Raw genomic sequence first — 22124 nt, 5'->3', positions numbered from 1 at the left:
GAGAGGGACAGACTGGACGTGTGGAAGGGCTGCTCTCAGGACCCCCGGGCTGAGCTGCTCGGAGAAAAGCATTAAGTGTGTTTTCTCCTGGAGAAAGCACCTCTGTCGCGTCATGTGGAAACACACCCTGCACACGAAGACGACGTAATAACCTCAGCCCAGCTCTGTTGTTGTTGGCCGAGGCTCCTGAGATCAAAGGAAGGAGGCCCAGGCCGGAGGCGCACCCCTCCCTCAGCTCTGGTATCTGGCAGCGGTGGCCACGGGATCTTAAAGGAGCAGAGACAAAACCTAAGCTACTTTTACAACCGCCAACCCAAATCCAGCCTTACAGGAATTCGGTTGAGACCCCACAAGTGAAAGATGAAGTGTTTGGAGGAAACCTGCACACACATGTGTTAAAGACAATCTTGTCCTGAAGCCAGGCCCAGGGTGCTGCGTGGTTTGGGAAATTGGGGGGGGGGGAGGGGCACAAGTGCAGGACCCCCCCGCCCCCCCCCCAGTGCAGCGCTTTTGCAGTCATTCCCAAACCACAGAGCAGGAAAGACCCCTGGTGCAGGATTCTTGGGATGAAGACCGTTAGGCACCGTGATGTGTGAAGCTGGCCGGCCAGCCAAGGACCCATTGTCTAGCCCAGCCGTGGGCAAACTACGGCCCGCGGGCCGGATCCGGCTGTTCTATCCGGTTCTCTTGCTCTCCCCTCCGCTCCTTTACTTTGAATTTATATTAGTTCACACAAACACTCCATCCATGCTTTTGTTCCGGGCCTCTGGTCAGTTTAAGAACCCATTGTGGCCCTAGAGTCAAAAAGTTTGCCCACCCCTGGTAGCCACTCAGGCAGCAAGCCTTTGACCCAATACTTGCCTGTCAGGGCTCTGAGCCCCCCAGACAAGCCATGACTGATGTGGCCAATGTGCGTTGTCCCTGCCTGCTGACCCTGAAAAACCTGAAAGCAGGAACTCTGTTCCCTCTGTCCTTGCATCAGAGGACGAGCACATTTGTTCTCCATCGGAGCCATGTTCTGTCCTGACAAGCCCAAAAGAAGGGGACCAAGGAGAGGGCTCCCTGAATACCAGGCCCAGGACCTGCCAGGCAGCTCCCCCTCAGCCCAGCAGAAGGCCGGTGGCACCCTGCGCTTCCTGGCCACTCCAATAGGACACTGGGTGGCGCTGGACATCCCCAGTGGAGGGCTCGAGCCCGAGCCAGGCTGGTGCAGGTCCTCCTGACCATAGGCAGGAAGTGTAGAACCGTTACCACGTTCTAGCCGGGGCCTTTCTGTTGGCGGCTGTCAGCCTGCAGCCTTTCCTTAGGGACATGGGGGCCAGAGTCACCACCTCCACACACAGACCCACAGATGTGGTTGACTCATCACCCCAACCACTCCCCGAGCTTCCTGAAGAAAGCAGGGTTGGTCTCTGCTTAAAATACACCTCAGGCCTCGGGAGGAACCTCATAGAATAGCCATAGCACCACATTCTCCAAGGGCTAAAGACAGTTTTGTTTGAAAAGAAAACCTACACCACTTTAAACAAAATCAATGGCGGCCCCCCTTCTTGGCTCCAGCCCTTTTATCACAGCTGGGAAGGCGGGGTCTGGGAAGCTCGAGAATGCGGACTCAGTGGGTGTGGGGCCCAAGGGCCATCTGGCCCTTCTCCTGGCAGGCGACACTGTCACAGACAAAGTGCCCAGCTTCCCAGAGCTGCAGACAAGTCTGGGAGGCAACTATGCGGGCGTTTAGTGTAGCTGCTTCTGGGAGGCGGCGATGGGGTGTAGGCTGTGGTTATTGTCACCACCCTTCTCCTCCCTGTCCCACCTGTGCCCTGTGCCCCAAACCTGGAGATGCAGGGATGGCCACTCCCACTTCGTCAGAGCTTTTGTCAATGCCGCGTCACTGCTGAAGCCTCCACCCCCACTAGCTTCTCCTGCACCCTTGCTTTAGCTCTCCAGGCCCTGGGGCCCATGTTCTGACACTTGCTGTCTGGATCCCCCACAACCTGTGAGCCACACAGTGCCTGCCACGGGCAAGAAAGCCTGCTGGTCTGGGGGTCTGCCTGGGGGTCTGCTTGGGTTGGGGTTCTGGCTGCACGACTCCATGCAGTGTGCCTTGGGCAAATCGCCTCACCCCACTGTGCCTTGGTTTCCACTCTGTGAAAAGGGAAATGACTGTTGTAAGGGGTAACCAGTAATTGTGCCAAGTGCTGTGAACGCATCACACTCCTGAGTCTGTGGGTGTCACCCAAGGTATGCCAGGAATGCCAGGTAGGCCCGGAGCTTCAGGGGATGCGATGAGGGGTGGGGGGAAGATGCCAAGAGACCTGGACGCTGACCATGGCGAGTTGGACCATCCAGGTTCCCGGACAAGAGGGAAGGATGAGCCGAAGGTCACCAGGATTGGTGCACCACCTGCAGGGAGGTCCTTCTTGAGCCTAGGATCAGGTAGGTTTCTTTTTTTATTTCAGAAGACAAACCGGGGCCTCGCTTGCTCCTGAGCTTATGTGAGAGGCTGCATCTCAGAGGGTTGTCCACTTGAGACCTGAGACACACAGGGCTATAGGCAGGACACAGCTCGGGAGGGTCCTGCCACAGCCGACTGACTGCCCAGGACCACGGCCACAGCCTCATGTTAGCCAGTGCTGATGGCAGAGGGGCTCCCACTGTAATGAGCCACAGCCCTGGCCCACGAAGGCTCTGCACAGCAGCGCTCCAAAGCCAACCCGCCCAGGCACTTCCAGGGGTGTGTTAAAATAATCCCGTTTGAATTCTTATATTAAAACCAGAGGCCCGGTGCATGAAATTCGTGCACAGGGGAGGGGGGTGTGTGTCCCTCAGCCCAGCCTGCACCCTCTCCAATCGGGACCCCTTGAGGGATGTCCGACTGCCCGTTTAGGCCTGATCCTGGTGACACAACCACAGACTCAGGTGTGTGATGCGTTCACAGCACTTGGCACAATTATTGGTTACCCCTTACAATAGTCATTTCCCTCTCACAATCCAGGACTGCTGGCTCCCAACTGCTCGCCTGCCTGCCTTCCTGATTGCCCCTAACTGCTTCTGCCTGCCAGCCTGATCACCCCCTAACCACTCCCCTGCCAGCCTGATTGATGCCTAACTGCTCCCCTGCCAGCCTGATCACCCCTAACTGCCCTCTCCTGCAGGCCTGGTCCCCCCCAACTGCTCTCCCCTGCAGGCCTGGTCACCCCCAACTTCCCTCCTCTGCTGGCCTGGTCACCCCTAACTGCCCTCCCCTGCAGGCTTGATCGCCCCCAACTGCCCTCCCTTACAGGCCTGGTCCCTCCCAACTGCCCTCCCCTGCTGGCCATCTTGTGATGGCCATCTGTGTCTACATGGGGGCAGCCATCTTTGACCACATGGGGGCAGCAATCTTGTGTGTTGGAGTGATGGTCAATCTGCATATTACTCTTTTATTAGATAGGATAGAGGCCTGGTGCATGGGTGGGGGCCAGCTGGTTTGCCCTGAAGGGTGTCCCGGATCAGGGTGGGGGTTCCCTTGGGGCGTGGGGCGGCCTGGGTGAGGGGCCTGTGGTGGTTTGCAGGCCGGCCACTCCCCCTGGAGACCCAAGCGGAGGCCCTGGGATCTGGGATTTATTTATCTTCTACAACTGAAACTTTGTAGCCTGGAGTGGAGCCAAGCCTTCTGCTCGCTCTGTGGCAGCAGCCATTTTTGTTTGGACTTATTTACCTTCTATAATTGAAACTTTGTAGCCTTAAGCGGAGGCCAAGGCAGGCCAGGGCTTCAGAAGCTTGGTTTCCTCCATCGCCAGGGGCAACCCTAGCCTCCTGCTCTCTCCAGCTCCATGGCTGCCGCCATTTTTGTTGGGATTTATTTATCTTCTATAATTGAAAGTTTGTAGCCTTAAGCGAAGGCCTGGGCCGGCCAGGGTGTGCGGAAAGCTTGGCTTCCTCCATCGCCAGGGAAACCCAAGCCTCCCTCCTGCTCTCTCCATGGCCACAGCCATCTTGGTTGGGTTAATTTGCATACTCACTCCTGATTGGCTGGTGGGTGTGGCTTGTGGGTGTAACGGAGTGATGGTTAATTTGCATATTACTCTTTTATTAGATAGGATATGCCAGGTTTTGCCCTAGCAAGTTTGGCTCAGTGGATAGAGCGCCAGCCTGTGGACTAAAGGGTCCCAGATTCAATTCCAGCCAAGGTCGCATGCTCAGGTTGTGGGCTTGATCCCCAGTGAGGGGCGTACAGGAGGCAGCCAAACAATGATTCTCTCTCATCATTGATGTTTCTATCTCTCTCTCCCTCTCCCTTTCTCTCTGAAATAAATAAAAATATATTTAAAAAATATGCCAGGTTTTGTTATTGTTGTTGTTTTGGGTTTTGTTTTTGTTTTTTGTTTGCTTCTCTGATTTCAGAGCTCAAAACTTGTTACAATTTCCTTGGGAGACATTGCAGAACAAAAGAAAAGTCCTTCCCCTCGGGCTGGCCCTCATCGTGAGCAAAATTCCAGCTGGCACAAGGAACAGGACCGAACAGACCCAATTTGTTTCGTTCTGGCACAAAAAAGGCTGCCAGCGGTGCCTGCCACGTATCCATCAACATGAAAGTGGGTGAGGCGCTCACAGGCCACAGTGGGTGTAGTTCAGGGTGAGGCAGATGGTGTCCCTGCAAGGCCCTGAGACCTTTACACTCAGGCTTCTCAATGGAGGGGCACCCCAGCAAGGCGCTCAGCCCAGTGAGGTGCTCAGCCCAGCGAGGCACTCAGCCCAGAGAGATGGTCATCCCAGAGAGATGGTCAGCCCAGAGAGATGGTCAGCCCAGTGAGGTGCTCAGCCCAGCGAGGCACTCAGCCCAGAGAGATGGTCAGCCCAGAAAGATGGTCAGCCCAGCGAGGCACTCAGCCCAGAAAGATGGTCAGCCCAGAGAGATGGTCAGCCCAGAGAGGCGCTCAGCCCAGAGAGATGGTCAGCCCAGAGAGGCACTCAGCCCAGAGAGATGGTCAGCCCAGAGAGATGGTCAGCCCAGAGAGGCACTCAGCCCAGAGAGATGGTCAGCCCAGCGAGGCGCTCAGCCCAGAAAGATGGTCAGCCCAGCGAGGCACTCAGCCCAGAAAGATGGTCAGCCCAGAGAGATGGTCAGCCCAGAGAGGCGCTCAGCCCAGAGAGATGGTCAGCCCAGCGAGGCACTCAGCCCAGAGAGATGGTCAGCCCAGAGAGGCACTCAGCCCAGAGAGATGGTCAGCCCAGAGAGGCACTCAGCCCAGAGAGATGGTCAGCCCAGAGAGGCACTCAGCCCAGAGAGATGGTCAGCCCAGAGAGGCACTCAGCCCAGAGAGATGGTCAGCCCAGCAGGGCGCTCAGCCCAGAGAGATGGTCAGCCCAGAGAGGCGCTCAGCCCAGAGAGATGGTCAGCCCAGCGAGGTACTCAGCCCAGAGAGGCGCTCAGCCCAGAGAGGCGCTCAGCCCAGAGAGATGGTCAGCCCAGCGAGGTACTCAGCCCAGAGAGATGGTCAGCCCATCAGGGCGCTCAGCCCAGAGAGGCGCTCAGCCCAGAGAGGTGGTCAGCCCAGTAAGGCTGGCAGCTCCCGAGAGGCTGTCTTGACCAAAGCCAACACTGCATTTTGCTGTTTTGTTTCCAGGACTGCATGGTGTGCTCCACCCAAATGGGTGACTGTTACGCGTGTTGAGACATCCAGTTTGTGGGTGGGATCGCGCTCACCTTGGTAGAAATTAAACCGTGGCTGTCCCTCCTATTTAAGGAGCATGACCCCAAGCTCCAGGCATTGTGGCAGTTTTGCCTGGCATCCAGTTGGAGGAATTAGGCAGAACTGAGCCTTCGAAGGCCCCTCAGTGTCTCTAGGGAGCACTGATCACCAGGTCTGCAGGTACCAGCCTAGCACTATGAAGAGAAATGAGAGGGGAGGTGGTAGAAGGTGCCAGGCAGGGATCCTAAAAGCCTTTGGAGAGGGACATGTAAGCAGACACCTGAACACAGGAGGCAGCAAGCAGAGCTGTAGAGGGCAGGCCTCTAGATAGAGGGGCAACATGTGCAAAGGCCCTGGGGCAGGACCAGCAAGGAGGCCCCAGCAGAGTAGGCCCTCTCTGAGGAGGTTCCGGGGCAAGACACAGGGTGAGGGGTGTCAGCCTCCTGGGCTTTCACTCTGAGGAGGTGCTGGTACTGGCCAGCCTTATGTTCCAAACACCCACTTGGCTTGCAGAGGTAGAGGGGAGAAGCTGAGGTCTGGTTAGAGGAGAGGGTGATGGAAATGGGGCACAGCGGAAGGGGAGGAGGTGGAAACGGCTCATTATGAGAGACCAAGTTGACAGGTTTCCTGAGGAATGGGACCTGGGTGTGACAGACAGGATGAGGGACCACTTTGCTGCAATGGAGGGGCTGGCCAGTTGTGTCATGTCCTGCCTTATTCCCACGGGATGCAGGCAGCTTCCTCTTACCTCATCTGCACTATGAGGAGGGAAATTTCAAGGTGGAAAGTCTCCTTAACATTTGGGGACACTGCTGTGCATGGTGTGGAGAGTGGCTACAGCGTTTGGACAGGTTCAAGCCTGGGACTAATGAGAGGGCACGATCCTCTCCTGGCAAAGCCATGTGTAAGTCCCAGTACAATTATAGCCAAAGGCTATAGTTGTAAGCTTGACCTTATGGTCCGAACCTGTGGTCCCACGTGGCTAAGTGATATAGGCTGCGGGAGGTGCAGCAAGTAAACAAAGATTGATCAGGTGCAAGTAATTGAGTAGATTCGAACCACCCCCCTCCCCAAGAACGTAACCACGCCCTTACTTTGCCTCGTGGAATCTGGCTATAAAATAAAGACTCTGCTTTCAGGCTGTGGTACTGTCGCTAGCTCTCCATCAGAGAGGACAGCGTCCCACCCAGACCCAGCTTTCTTCTCTTGTCTGTCTTTTCTTAATCCTTCACCGCCCCCTCTCAGGCTCACCGAACCTGGCTGTGCTGGCACGGCACACATGGAGTGACCCGTAGCCCCTGTCAAGTGGACCCCTGAGGTGTTTCTTCTCAAGCTAGATAAGTCAATGTGCTTAAACTGGCCCCAGGCTAATTAAATGTTGTTCCAGATGCAGAGACAACCACATCCACAATCCTGCGTCTAACGGGGCCAGATGTGGGGCTGAGCTGGACTGCACAGCTGGGCCCACCCTGCCGGCCACCCTCCCTTCCAGGCTGGGCTACCAAAGAGTCAGAGAGCTGACCCAGACGGGGACCGAATGGTGAGCTGCAGAGCATGGTCGAGTTCCGCGTGGCTGAAAACCAGCCGGTCATTACACCAGAGGTTTGTCCTGGTGTAGTACCTAGTTTTTCTGAGCATAGAGCTCAGATCTGGATACATTCTTAAATCAACACATGCTAAAAATGGAACAGTGTTAAATTGTCGCTCAATGCGGATGCTGAAAGGGCGACCTCAAAATAAGGACTTCAGGTGGCAACATTAACGTGAAGGCCACTCCCCTCTGGGCAGAAGAGCTTTGCTGAGAGCATTTGTTGCTAAGTCCCTTTTGTGCCAAACAGAACAGAAAGTTGTGAGCATTCTGACGCTACGTTTTCGTGGGTCACGTCCTGGGCTGAACAGTATCCCCAGAACCCACGTCCACCCGGAACCGCAGAATGTGACTGTATTTGAAAGCATTTGCAGATGTGATGTGTTAAGATGAGCTTATGCTGGATTTAGGGTCAGCCCTGATCCAATGACTACAAGTGTCCTTGCTAGAGGAGAGGACAGACGCAGGCGAGAGGCCATGTGAAAATGGAGGCAGAGACTGGAGCCATTCGGCCAGAAGCCCAGGGGCGCCTGGAGCCCCCAGATGTTGGAAGAGACAGGAAGGACCCTCCTCCAGAGCCTTCAGAGAGCACAGTCCTGCCAGCAGCTGGGTTTCAGACTTCTGGCCTCTAGGACCGTGAGAGAATACATGTCTGTTGGTGTCACCCAGTTTGTGAAACTTGGTCACGGCAGCTCCAGGAAACCAACATGGGTAACTTCAGGCTACTTTTTTCATTATTTAAAATATTTAGCCCTAATGCCCTTGCAGCATGTGCTTATATGGATTGGTTGTCAAAGTCCTATAATTCCTGAATGATCTACCATCATAGGTCAATGACCACATGACAAGACCATGTGGCTGGCTTCCTTCAGGAAGAACTACCCACACAGTACTGGTGGGACCTGGGGTGGAGTTAGCCCCAAACTTCTCCTGAGGATCCAGGGGTCCTACGGGGCAGTGGGCCAGCCCTCTTGGGTATAGGACACACATGTGGACATCTGTAACCCTGCAGGCTGGGTATGCTCGTCCTCCTCAGGGAGCAGCATCTGAGAGAAGATATCCCTCCAGGCCAGGAGGATGGCCACACGCCCCAGATCATCAGGGTCTGCTGAGCTTCTGGACAGAAAGAAGAGAGGAAAGGCAGAGAAGGAGGAGGAGCAGCAGCAGGAGGAGGAGATAAGGAGAAGGCTAAGGGAGTGGAGGAGGAGGAGGGGAAGGAGAGGAAAGGAGGGAAGAGGAGGGGGGAAGAAGAGAGGGAGAGAAAGGAGGAGGAGGGGACTGAAGAGAGCGGTGCCCATCCCTGAGAAGAGTGGGGCAGGGGTGAGGCCGGCCTCTGCCTCACCATGAGCTGTGTCCAGCAGACAGCCCCACCCCACCAGGCAGGCAGTGGTGTGGTCTGTGTGCGCGTGCCCAGCCCTCACAGAGGCTCTGGGAGTCTGTTGCAGGGAAAGAAAATGAGTGCTCAACACATTTTCTTCTCCAGATGAGAACAGGGAAACATTTTCTTATAAGAGTTAAAGTGGGGATAGTTGAACCACAGAAAAATATCCACTCTTCCTTCTTCCAACCAAAACAACCCGAAGGAGTTACAGGAATTGGCTCTGGGAACAGGAAACAGAAAATGTGGCTCACAGCTCCCCTCCCCAGACCCACCTCCCCTGGAGCCCTTCCGGGGGACCTATGGGTAGCAGCAGGGGACGGTCATGGAGGGCAGCGATGCCCAGAGACTCAGCAAAGCCGGGCACGGGCAGCCACCTGGTGCCAGGGGCACTGTCTGCGACAGGTTGGAGAATGAGGCCGTAGGAGCCTTACTGCTCGGGGACCAGACACCCCTTGGTCCTGCTCTCCCAAATGACAGGTCTCAGGTCAGAGGACAGCAGAGCCAAGAAAGCCCTCTGACACCAGGGGGAGCAGCGGGGAGAGACCGTCTCAGGAGAGACAAGAGCAGCTCCAGTCCTAGGTACCTGGGGGCTCAGGAAACACAGAGGGTGCTGAGGATGGGATGCAGAGTCAGGTACAGTGAAAAGACACGGTTCAGAAAATAAAACGATAGGAAAAGGTGCCCAGGGACCTGGGCTAAGAGTGGGCTGTGTCCCCCAGCTCCCTTGGCTGGGACTGACTGCTTCCTTCCAATCATCATAGCGAACGGCCCAGCCACAGCAGAGGCAGTGAGGAGAGCACGGGGTGGACGTGCAGGGAGGACAGTTGCGGGGAGAAGGGAGCTGAGGAAACCTTGTGGTCTGTTAGGGACTGAATTGTGCCCTCTCCCCTGCCCCCATATGTAGAAGTCCTGCCCTGGGTGCCTGTGGATGTGACCTTATTTGGGGTTAGGGTCATTGCAGACGTTATTAGTAACATTAGGGTGGAGCCTGGTTCAATATGGCCTGTGTCCTGACAAAAAGAACATCCATGAAAAGGAAGATGCACAGAGGGATGAGCACATGAGGATCTGGGGAGGAGACGGTCTACAGGCCCAGGAGGAACCACCTTGATCTCAGACTTCTGGCTCCAGGACAGTGAGACCAGAGTCCTGTTGCTTAAGCCACTCCTGTCGGTGGTGCTAGTGCGGCGGCCCCAGGAAACCCACACTCGGCCAGCCGCCAGCCTCCCCTCTCCCTGTGCAGGGCTGGGGCACCTTCCTTCTCACACCAGGTGGGTTTCTGCATGGGCATAGCTCCTCACTCCACATGTGTGGAGTCATCAGAAAAGCACCTTGCCAGGTGGGCACCAGGGACCAGGAGATGTGCCCATGTGAGGCGGAGAGCAGACCCACCGCACTCCTCCCAGGCCTTCTCACAAGAAAAGGGAACACAACTACAGTGGGTGGGCACCAGCTGGGCCTGCCTACAGGCTGCCTCGGGCCTCAGGGGCTGCCCTGAGAACTTCCGGGACAACACAGGCCTTTCCTTCCAAACCCAGACACTTTCTGAGGCAGGTGTCCACCCAGGAGAGGCTCCGCTGCACACCTGCAGCATCCGCGATGACCTCACAGTGACTCAGCCAGTGGCTTTCCTCGGATCCTGCCTATTGGACAACTCCGTTCAGATGAACTGTGCCCAGCTCAGGCCTGAACTACTGCTTCCGTAGACCACGTCCCTGCCAGCTCGGAGACTGGCACAGGCTTCCTTTCTTGGGGAGAGTAGGCAGGGCCACAGGACACCATGTCCCCCGTGCCTGCTCAGTACACCTGCCCACGCAGCACGGTGCTCCTTCATAAAGAGGAGGACCCCATGGGCATAGCTCACCGGTCCGTGTGCAAAGGCGCAGCCTCGTGCCCCCCAGCCCAGGAGCGCCTGGTGTCAGAAGTCAAGAAGGTCGTGAATGGAGCCTGACATTGGGATTTACTGACCACATGTGGGCTGTTGTCCCACAGGCCGCCCTCGCAGCCCACCCATGGCAAAGGATGCCGAACTGCCCCTGACCAGTAGTGCCAGAGCCAGCTGCTGTTCCCGACTCTTCACATCTGTCACTTCCTCTTTCCACATACGACTCCAAGCAGAAGCACACAGGACCAGCTGTGACCTACAGACATGAAGGTGAGCAGCTGCCCCAGGCCTGGAGCCGGGTCTGGGTGGCTCTGAGTCACCACACGGGCCACCTCTCACTAACAGTCCTATAAGGGAAGCCTTCAGGGGAGGGGGGGTGGGACAAGCCTGCCACATGTTAAAATGGCCATGTCATGGGGTCTCCAGTTGTTATCTGTGAGCAGAATTTCTTTGACAACTTCTGTTGGGCTAGCCAGGTGGGTACTCCTTGGCCATACAGCGAGGGGTAGAGACAAAGGACATGGGCCTTGACCTCTCACCTCCTGAGGGTAGGGCAATGCCATCCAATTCCCACATCCACACTCACACTCGGGAGTTTAAGCCATGTCTTGATCTGTGCTCTCACCCTCTTTGATTTGGCCAGATAGCTATCAAGGCTGAGCTCTGATTTCTGAAGACTGCAAAGTTGCACAGATTTTTAAAGAAAAGATGAGATGTAAGCTCTTCAACAACCAATACCCTCAAAGTCATTCAAATGCCTTAGCACAGTGAAGATGTAGAAATAAGTGACAGGCGTGACCTGGATGCAGCATGGTGTTTTCTGCGGTGGCTAATCACCTCCCTAAGGAGGCAGGACAGCTTCAGGTCCCTTCTTCCCTTTGGGCAGCTGGAATTTCAGCTCCTGCAGCAGCCGCATGGGCTGTTTGTGCCTGAGGAAGTCGTCACAGAGATCTGCCGTCTGCGGGCTCCTTCACTCTGCCTGTGAAATCCCCCCACTCAGAACTGTGTCCCTGGAGCAGCCCTGGCCTTATCTGCCTGTGGAAACCAGCGTACCAATGGACACGGAGGGCCTGCATTCTCTGACGATGCTGCCCCATGAGAACACATCTGAACAGGTGCCATGTCTCCTGGGCAGGCCAGCAGCACATGGTGCATCTCCAACAGGTTTCTGAGAGCTTCTCTCGAGACCAGCATCTCAGGGGAAGTGCCTCTGCTGACCACTGTCCTGGATTGGCGACAGGCTCTGCAGCCAGCCTGTGGCCCCACTGTGGCCAACCCCAGGATCTGCTGGCCTAGCCCCAAGGCCGGGGTCCGAGCTCAGCCTCGCTGGTGGATATGAGTCCTTGACACACAACATGAGGGTGCCCGCATCTGAGCTAATGAGAGGTGGGCATACACTGCCTGTTGGTGGCTGAGCCCTTCAATGGGCTCCTGGTTGGGGCAGGTGCAGGTGCATGGCACCTAGCCCGTCCATACGGCCCTCAGTCTCTCCTGAGTGTCTGATGCTGTTGGCTGCCTGCCCACAGATGGCCCCAGCACTTCCTGCAGCCCCAGTGACATGGGGGATAGCCAGCTGAGCCACGGTGGCTCCCTTCCCCCCTGAGAGTCCTCTCTGCAGACAGCACCCATCCACATTTCCAGGCGGGGAAAGGAGGCGAACTTGAACTACTCACTCCAGAAACACACTCAGAGCAGCAAGCTCCCTCAGGGTCTTTAGGTTGGTCCCATCACCCCTTTCTAGGAGGTGTTTCCCACAAAGTGGCCTGGTGGCTCCTCAGATGTGAATTAGTTGGGACCCCTTGGCTCATCCTCGGGTAGGATGGGGTCCAGGAGGGCCATTTGCAATTTCAGAAGCATGGGTGGGGGTGAGGGGCTGATGCAGCTGACCGTGGGAAGAGGCTCGGCAAAGCGTGGACCCCTAGAACTTGTCATCTCCCCTGCATCCATGTGAGCTTTCAGGCCTCTGTGCACATTTGTGTGCACAGAGGGCAGGGCCGTGCCTGAGGGCAGGGACACGGCTGCCTGTATCCAAGGTTCCCACAGTGGGTGCCAAAAGAAAGTGAAGAGCTGCTCTGACTGGTTTGGCTCAGTGGATAGAGCGTCGGCCTGTGGACTGAAGGGTTCCAGGTTCGATTCCGGTCAAGGGCATGTACCTTGGTTGCGGGCACATCTCCAGTAGGGGGTGTGCAGGAGGCAGCTGATCGATGTTTCTCTCTCATCAATGTTTCTAACTCTCTATCCCTCTCCCTTCCTCTCTGTGAAAAATCAATAAAAATATATATTTTTTTTTAAAAAGTGAAGAGCTGCCAGCCCTGAGGCCTGGACACCCTGCAAAGGCTGGGATTCCGTGAGGTTAGTATCCCAGAGCACGGGTCACAGAATACGGAAGGTCGTCCCAAGAGGCTGCACTGGCTGGAGGACCTGCCACCTGTCTCACTGCAAGTCACACCGAGGATGCCTCTCCTTTCCGGAGGCCTGTGGCCCGATAGCCAAGGGCTCCATGGCATCCACACGTCTCAGGACACGCGTTGATTGCTCTGTGTTGACTGCAGACGGGGTGGTGTCCAGACTTCGTGCAAAGCCAAGGGAATTTCCCAGGGATTTCGACAAGAAGCCAGAGTTAACGTCTCAACGAATCTTAAATGTGTAAATCCTGCTGTCGCCATGTACTCTGGGAGGCATGGTGAGTAGGTGGGCAGGTGAGCGCTGGCTCCTGGGCTGCCAGGTGAGTGGGAAGGAGCAGCCCTGCCCCACCACAGCGGATGAAAGCCTGCTGCAGAGACAAGAGGGGTCGGAGGTCCTGGTGACTCGCTCCAGGGAACTCTAACCCAGCAGAAGGCATCAAACCATGCCAGGGGGGCTGAGTCCCCAGATTCCAAAAGCAGTGAAAGGTCACCTGTGGACAAGACCATATGGAGGGCAGGTGGAGTTTGCTGGAAGCCAGAGGCCTGTCCAGAGGTGAGTCTCTCAGTGGGGTTTCAGGGTTTGCCTTCTAGACTCCCTGCAAGGCTGCCTCCGTCAGGAACATGTGCAACATGTCAGTGCACACAAGACTGCTGTGTGCACATGTGTGCGACTGTGTGTTGATCCTTAAAGCTGAGAGCCACCCAAGACAGTACGGGCAGAGCCTTGCCCAGCTGCCTGTCCTGAAGCCTTAGAGTCTGAGAAGTTGCGTCCTTTCAGACCTCAGAGAGTCCCACCAGGCAGGAGGCCTCAGCCCAGGCCCCAGGGGCCTCCCCACTCATGCACTTCTGTCTCAAGTCTCAGTTAAAATGCCACCTCCAAAGTTGCCAAAACATCCCTTTCTCAGGCTTACAAATGGAAATCTGTGTTTTATCCACAACAACATTTCAATTGTTAGCAGTGATTCTTCTGAACTTTCTCCGCCAGCCTCAGGGTGCATTGGAGAAATTAGAGAGAGACTGACAGAGGCTGAGCCACCGTGTGCAGGGAAGGGCGAGTTTCCAGAATAGTGACAACCGAGTCTCCACAGAGCCTCACCATGACCCCTGCTGCTCCGTGGCTGGCCCCACCTGTAGCCATGGCCCTGCTGCTCCATCGCTGAATCCACCTTTAGAAATAGCACTGCCAAGTGCTGCTGGTGCTACCGCCTGTCACTTCTCATAATTTTCACACATGTATGAGCTCAGTTACTCCACTTCTTACATCCTCTGTGCTGCACTTGCCAACATCACACATGACTCTGGCACAGCCCTGGCCCTTCAGGGGCACTCAGCAATGAACCGACACAGGTCCTGCCATGACCAGACTGCAGCATTTCTCAGAATCAACAGCAACACTATTCTAGACTATGAAGCAGGGAGTGCGCGCGCCTGGAAAAGGCTAGTATTTATAAGAACTTTTTTTAGATGGGCACTAAGTAGATACCAGGAGTCAACATAACCCATTAACAATTAATGGACAAAATCAACTTCATTGCCTTTATTTTGGCGACAGTTAGATGCACTTGGTTTCCATGAGCCATTTGCCACAGTTCTTGGGCAACATACAGGGTGAGCTTCAGAGAAGGAAGGAGCATGTCCCCTCACTGGCCCTAGTCAGACTCACTGGGTGGCTGCCTGATCCAGGCTGGCCTTCCTCAAGGACATCACCTGGGAGGGCAGAGATGATGGGTGGAGTTCTGGGCACCGCAGGGGCACAGGACACTGGACTGGAAACTGGAGATCTGTAGGACTCGACACCCACACATCCCCCGATCGAGCAACTTCCAGGGGCAGACCCAGGAGCAGGGGTGGTGAGGCAGGGGTCGCACTCAACCTGGGCCAGAGCCACCCCAGTGTGTGCCCAGTGAAGCCTGGCAAGCACAGGAGCAGTGAGGTGGCAGTGGTGAGGATACCTGTGCTTCTGTGGCCGGGTGAGGTGGGCCTGGTCCAGGAGGTCTAAACTGCAGGCTGGTGCCTGGCGAGGGGCTCCCGGCCCCATGACGAAATGAGGAAAATCCGGCAAATGCAGTGCTATTGTCGTAAAGCTAAAATGTATTTAATTTAAAGGACCATCCTGTATTCTGAGATTTTGTTAAAAGGACCTTTCTTTCATGACATGAGGGTGTCTTAGTTAGGGCTGCTACAACGAAGACCACAGACTGGGTGGCTTATAAACAGCAGACATTTATTTCTCACGGTGCTGGGGGCTGCACGTCGAAGATCCAGGTGCCACAGACTCAGTGTCTGCTGACAGCCTTCTGATTCACAGACAGCACCCTGCTGCTGGGTCCTCACATGGCAGACCAGACAGGGAGCTCTCTGAAGGACAGGGATCCCACCATCAGGCTCCTCCCTCATGACCTATTCGCCTCCCTATTGCTTCACCTCCTAACACCATTACCTTGGGGGTCAGATTTCAACATGAATTTTGGGGAAACACAAATATTCAGACCATAGCAGAGGGCAAAATGAAAAGAGAACAATCTATGCCAACTCCCACACCAATCTCTCAAAAAAGTGTCCCAGGAGTGGCGTCCATCAGCCTAAAAGATTGGTCCAGCCCTAGCTCCCACAGTCTCACAGCAATGCCGAGGAGCCCCTCAGCTCAGGGGAAGCACTGCCTGGTGCTGCTGGAGCCACCTCGTTATGCCACCACCTTCTGAACAGATGAGAGCAAGCTCCCGGAGGGTCCTAAGGACTGAGTGAACCATGTCCCCAGGGACAAAGCCCCCAGGCAGTACAGCTGGTGGAACCAGGCCCAGCCTAAACCTTTGACCATGAAGCTAACACTCACACAGCTTCCCGCCTGCTCCCCCCGCCCCCCGCTTTACCTGCTACACACAGGAGAACCAAGCTAAGATGTACCATCCTGTTATCAACACCCCACTTCTCTCGGAGGAGAAAGACGGACCCGGGCTGCTCCCGGGGCAGCACCCTCATCCCTCAGTACCAAGAAGCACAAGTCCATTTAACATTACCATCCAACGTTCCGATGACGTACCCAGAAAGTACCTTAAAATGTATTTCCTACCTCCACTCTGGGATTAAACCTTCACTCCCAGACAGCAGGAACTCTAACTCCAGTATGCGTTTGATTTCAGGGCAAATCTGGGCCCTTCCCAGGGTGAGGTGCAGTGTTTACAAATACACTCGGAACTTTTCATTTGTCAACTGGCCAGAAGAATGCAGTTCCAAAAACAGACATGACTTCCGCTGAGCAGTGGAAAGAGGGTGGGGGTAAGAGGCAAGCAGCGGGCCAGTAGGGGTCTCAGCCATTTGGTATGGCCGGCCATCTACACAGATCCAGTTCACACTAATGCCCATCCAACGCCCACTTTCTCCTGCTTGGCAAACATGTGCAAGTTTACCCAGGCCCCTCTGGTGCCACTCCTCTCTTCAGGCAGTTCTCTGCTTCTGGTTGCCCCTGGCAGCACCTGCAGTCTGGGACAGCCTCCCCCTCCCCGCCCCCCACCACCACACACACACGCCCGCCCCAAGTCCATCTGAGTCTGGCTTTCCCATGAGCCTCCTTGCAGGCCAGTGGTCACCCACCCTGCAGATGGGAGGCCTCTAATTCTGGCCACCTTTGCTGTGCAAGCGATTGATCCTAAAGCAAACCATGCCCCCTCCCCGCCAAACCTCCAGCCTGGGATGTTACAGGCTCATCCTCAGGAGCCCCACTGGCCTGGCCTGTGGAGGCAGGGAGGGACAGGTTCTCTGGCCCAGCGGGCACCACTCCCGCCAGGACATCTCAGCCTGCGCCTTCTAGATCTGGGTCCGGGCGAGCGGGCACAACTCTAGCACTGGCGTCCCTGGGCCCCGCGGGCCGACCCTCCCCACCCCCACCCCGTCACGCCTACCTGCTTGTCCCGCGCGCGGTGCTCCACGCCGCCGCGCCGCTCCGCCTCCACGGTGCCTTTGCGGCCACTCGAGTACGCAGACACCACGAAGCTGTCCCCTGCGGCCCGGCCAGAGGAAGCGCGGGAACCGGGCACCAAGGAGGGAAGGAGATGCGCGGTGAGCCCCGCGGGCGCTGTGCCTTAAAGATGCCCCGCCGCCCGGCGGGCCCACCCCATTCCCCATTTCCGCGCGGCCTGGGGCGCAGGGCTCCAGTTGGGGAGCCGGAGCCGGGGGTGGGGTAGGGTGGGGGCCTTCGCGCTCCCGGAGATCCCGCGGCAAGGTCCTCCCACCCGAGGGCACCGGGGCAGAACGCACGTCGGGCTCTGGGCTCTGGGTCCCGGCCGGGTCGTCGCCCCACCCGGCCCGCTCACCTTCAGGGCTCTCTCTCCGCTTGAAGGCTGCGGCGGCTGCGGCGCGCCAGAAGGAGGGCGCGGGAGAGGGAAGGGTGAGTGAGTGGCCGGCGCCCGCCCGCCAGCAGCCCGCCCGCCGCCCGCCCCGGGCCCGAGTCTCACCGTGCTTGGACTGAAATTTCCCCATGCTGCCCTAGCCCTGGCTGCCGCCCGCGCTCCGGGCGCGCGCTCAGGTGCGGGTCTGGGGTCCGGTGCTGGGGCTGAGCGTGCGGATGGGTCGCATGGACCCGGCGCCAGGCCTCCGCGCCAAGTCGGGGGGAGTGGGGTTCCGGGGTCCGGTGCAGTCGGGACCCTGGAGCGGGCGGGCGGGCGGGCGCGGCGACAGCAGCGACAGAAGCTGCCCGGTTCCCTCTGAGCGCGCGCGCCCGCGCTCGGGCTTTAACGGCGGCCCCTGCAGCGCCCCCCGCGGCCGCGGCCCGCAGCGCACCGCCCCCCGGATCCCGACCCCCACCCACCACCAGGCCCGGCGCAGCCTGGTCTGGGCCGGGCCTTGCTGGGGTGTGTACCCATTCCGGTACGTGCGGGCAAGGCGCTCTTCCGTCAGCAGCGAGGACTCCGGACAAGCCGCCTATGAGAGTGGTCAGGGGCTGCAGGGACCCTTCGGTTCGGTGCTGACTTTTTGGGGAAAGCTCTTGATAAAGCCATCCTAAGCCATGGGGTCCCCAATTCTAGAGAAGCCAAAAGACCCTCCTTTCTCTGGAGAGGACCCTGGAGCACTGCCCCAGGACTTGGGAAACACAACCTGCATCTTTGTGGCTGGTTGTGTGGTGGGTGGGGGAGAAAACTTGGGGGGAGGGGATTCAGAGGGCAGGAGGCCCATGGGGGAGGAACCTTGGAGAGGGGGCCCAGGTGAGGAGAGGTGTCTCTCCACAGGACCAACTCCCAGCCTTGGCCTGGCTGGTATGGACCAGCTGACCTTCCCAGAGATCCAGCGCCAGCCTCTTTCTGCCCCACAGTAATCCAGGATAGGACAGGACCAGCACTGGGCTGTGGGTGGGATGCACTCTGACCCCCCACCCCACCCCAACTTTGTCCTTGGCTGGGGCATAGCCTTTGCTTGACTCCTGGGCAATGGGGGAGTGTGCCAGCCGCCTCTCAGAGCTCTGGGCCTGGGCACCTGCATTCAGCCCTATATATGAGGGACAGGGCTGCCAGCACACCTTTCCTTCCCTCTGCATTCCTCCCAGCCCGTCCACGTGCCCTGGTGACCCCTCCCTCAGCACCCTCTCTGTTCCCTCCCCTGCATCCTTCACTCTGTGAGGACCCCTGCCCTTGCCCGCTTCTGTATTTTCCTGTGGGGAAACCATCCTTTCTCACCTACTCCCTGGACCCCAGGTTGCCACTCTGCTCAACTTCTCTCCTTGCCTCCCCTGGACTTCCCTTGCCCACCTGTATCTCCTACAGTGGTTTCAACTTAGCAGGTGCCGTAAGCCTGTGGTCACTCCCATGCCCCCAGTTTCCATGGATGACCCCACCATGGCCTGGTGCCAGCTCCTAACCCTGGAGGTAGACCGCTGTGACAGGTTACTCACCTCCCCAGGCCTGGCCCACCTCCTTCCGCTTCATGGAACTGGGCCTCTCCAGCTCACTGATGTAGCCAGCCCCCACCTCACTACCTCTTGCCCCTGAGATAACAGGCATTGATGAGTTGAGTCCAGCCAAGCCTGGGGGACGATTCGTATGTATTATCCAATTCTCAGGCCATCGAGGGGCAAGTACTGTCATCACCCACTTTACAGTGGCCCAGAGCACCACATGGTTCCCCCAGGTATACAGCTGGTGAATGACAGAACCAGAGATAGAACCAGAGTCCTGCTCCTGACTCCAGCAGACCCCTGCAGTGACCATCAGCCTGCAACCAAGCTGCGCACAGGGGTGTGACTACAGGGCATGTGAACCATGCAGTGGGCACCCTTGCTTGCGAGTTATTCCCACCAGGCCCCACCTCTCTCTGGGCTGTCCTCCCAGACTCTTCCAGCCCCTCTCTCTGTCTCCCATAAACTTATATGGCCTTTAACCCTTAATTTAGAACATAATGGTTTGTCGTCTCCAGTGGTTTCATGTGTCCTATTAGTGTGTTTATGACAATAATAATACTATTGTAGTTTATGCAAAGTAACAGCTTAGAGATTGAAGCCCTTTCAAATGCTTGTGTCTCTATCCATCACCCTGTACCAACTAGAGGGTGGGTGTGCAATCCGTGTGCAGAGGAGGACCCTGAAGTGATGCTCGCAGATGCTGGGAAGTCCACTCTTCCTGCTCGCCAACAACCCCCTCCCCCGCCCCCCCAACACACACACTGCCATGGAGAGGTTGGCTGGAACACCAGGCCAGGTGTGTTGGCAGGGACTATTGAGTCTCATTCCTGAGGCTCTGGTCTTTGTTAAATGCAGATGGTGTAAAGGCTGGGGAGGGCCGGGATGGTGCATGAGTGCTCCTGGAACCATTCCCACTCCCTCATGGCCCCCAGTGTCTGTGGCCAGTGTCTGTGGTCACATCTATCTTGTCACACAGAGCCAGGCAGCAGAAAGTGCTCACATGTTCCACGTTGACCTGTATTACCTGGAAACGATTTTAAATTTATTCCTAAACAGTTTCAGAGCTATGTAATTCATATACCCTCTAGTTTACTCACTTACAGTGTACAAATCAATGTTTTTTTAGTATCTTTGCAGATTTATGCAACCATCACGTCAATCTTAGAACAAACTCCAATCTTTCCATCAACCCCTGCCTCAGGGAGCCACAGTCTGCTTCCTGTCTCCTTGGATTTCCATGTTCTGGACATTTCGTGTGAATGGAATCGTGTGATTTCTGCCCTTCTGTGTCTGGCTTCTTTCTCTGAGCGTAGTATTTCCAAGGTTCATCCATGAGGTGGCGTGTGTCAGAATGCCATTCCTTTTCATGGCTGCGTAAACTCCAGCGCATGGGCGGACCATGCTTTGTTTACCCATCCACCTACTGATGGACATTTGGGTTACTTCTACTTTTTGGCTCCTATGCACAGAGCTGCACAAGGCTTGTGTGGACACAATTCCATCTCTTTCGGATGGGACTTGAGCAGGACTTGCTGGGTCACTTATCAGCTCCCTGTGTAATTATGTGAGGAACCACCTCTCCGTGGGCCCACGTGTTTTCCAGAGCAGTGGCTTCACTTCACAGTCTCACCGGCCATGTGGCGAGGCTCTGTTTCTCCACATCCTCCCAGACACTTGTTACAATCTGACCTTTTTTTTTTTTTATCTGACTTTATTATTTTGGCCATCCTGGTGGGTGGGAGGTGCTGTCTCACTGGTTTGATTTGCATTTCCCTAATGGCTAATGATGTCAGGTAATGATTTCATGTGTTTATTGGCCATTAGCATATCTCCCTTAGAGAAATGTCTGTTCAAACCTTTGTCGGGATGTGAAGTTCTTTATATATTATGGGTACAAGTTCCTCATCATATAGATGATTTGCAAATATTTCCTCCCATTCCATGGGTTGTCTTTTCACTTTCTTGATGGTGTCCTCTGAAGCACAGAAGTTTTCAATTTTGAAGTTCAGTTTATCTATTTTACCTTTTGTTATTCCTGCTTTAGGTGGCATACCTTTGAATTCATTGAGTCTTAATTTTTTATTTTCTGCGCACATGGTTGCAGCCAGGAGGCAGGGCATAGCCAGTCATTCCGGGGACTCCCATTGTGCTGGAAAGTTCTTGACTGCAAGAGACTATTCCTACCCTGGCTGGTTTTGCTCAGTGGATAGAGCGTCAGCCTGCAGACTGAAGGGTCCCGGGTTCCATTCCGGTCAAGGGCACATGCTAGGGTTGCCGGCTCGATCCCCAGTAGGGGGCGTGCAGGAGGCAGCCGATCAATGATTCTCTCTCATCATTGATGTTTCCATCTTCCTCTCCCTTCCTCTCTGAAATCAATAAAAAAATGTTTTTTTTTAAAAAAAAGAAAGAAACTCTATTCCCTAAGCCCCAAAAGTAACAGAGAAACAGATGGGCGGAGATGAGACTAACCTGGGACTCATGGGCAAGGGACCCACCCACCAGGACACTTTGGAGGTCTCTCAGCCAGATGACTATGGACTTCCTCCTCAGGTGTAGGCAGGACCATGGCAGCTTCAGGCAGCCCCATTCACACTCAGAATCTGGAGAAGAAGCTTTTGCTAGGAGGGCCGTGTGGAAGGGCCTGTGTGCAGGGCAGGAAGATGGGGCCGAGGTAGCCCTCCTGGTCAGTGTGCACCCCTGTGCCTGAGGAGATGATGATAGGAGGTGCTGCATGGAGGCAGACACTTCCTGGTAAGGCATGAAGGCAGCTAACGGGGCTGGGGCCAGGCCCTAGGCTTTGCTTATTGCTCCTGCGTCCTGGTCACTCTCTGTCTCGTGGTGTCAACACCTCAGCCAGCGACCCCCACCTGCTCCTTGGAAAGACATCCAGGCCTCTGAGGGGTCTGTTCCTTGTGTCCTTGATCCACGCTTCTCCATCCAACCGGTGCCCAGGTCCCTCCCAAGCCTCGTGCTGACTTTCAGGAAAGAACACAGGCTTTGTTCCTCATCTGGGCTCCCCAACCGGGCATGTCTGTGGAAAGCCTGTCCACATGCCCCAATGCATGGAAAGCACAGATTCACAGATTTGGAGAGGGCCTTTATTAGAGGCTACCGCATGGTGCTCACACTTCAGGGATCCCAGGAGGGCTCACCTGGTGTCCCGGCCTCTCCACTGGGCATAGCTGTGGCTGCGTCCCTGACCACTGGGCACACAGCTCCGTCCACCTGCCCGGTGAGACACCAGTCCCTGCTCTGCTCAGCTCCTGGGACTCTGTCTGAGAAGAGCTAGCAGTGGGCACCTTGGTG

At 56.2% G+C, this 22124-nt stretch overlaps 1 protein-coding gene and 1 pseudogene across 3 annotated transcripts in view; both read right to left on the bottom strand.

Moving 5' to 3' along the window:
• Positions 1-17653, bottom strand: part of NKD2 (NKD inhibitor of WNT signaling pathway 2) — a 29320-nt gene extending 11667 nt beyond the window's left edge. Inside the window, exons 1-3 of one of the 2 annotated variants that reach the window (XM_080678628.1) lie at positions 17383-17653; positions 17242-17277; positions 16831-16928 (exon numbers count right to left, since the gene is read on the bottom strand). In XM_080678628.1, coding sequence (XP_080534754.1) covers positions 16831-16928; positions 17242-17277; positions 17383-17407 — 159 coding nt within the window. In that variant the 5' untranslated portion in view covers positions 17408-17653. The remainder of the gene's footprint in view (positions 1-16830; positions 16929-17241; positions 17278-17382) is intronic. The other variant, XM_080678629.1, reaches the window with a different exon arrangement.
• The window catches only part of LOC308252775 (ferritin light chain-like), a 46881-nt pseudogene continuing 42206 nt past the window's right edge, over positions 17450-22124 (bottom strand). Inside the window, exons 2-3 of the transcript in view lie at positions 18832-18905; positions 17450-17848 (exon numbers count right to left, since the gene is read on the bottom strand). The product of the transcript in view is annotated as a ferritin light chain-like (transcript). The remainder of the gene's footprint in view (positions 17849-18831; positions 18906-22124) is intronic.

Source organism: Plecotus auritus (assembly GCF_963455305.1).
Source record: "Plecotus auritus genome assembly, chromosome: 7".
Taxonomy (NCBI): domain Eukaryota; kingdom Metazoa; phylum Chordata; class Mammalia; order Chiroptera; family Vespertilionidae; genus Plecotus; species Plecotus auritus.
The sequence above is the reverse complement of the archived record's forward strand: the minus strand, read 5'-3'. Positions and strand labels throughout refer to the sequence as shown.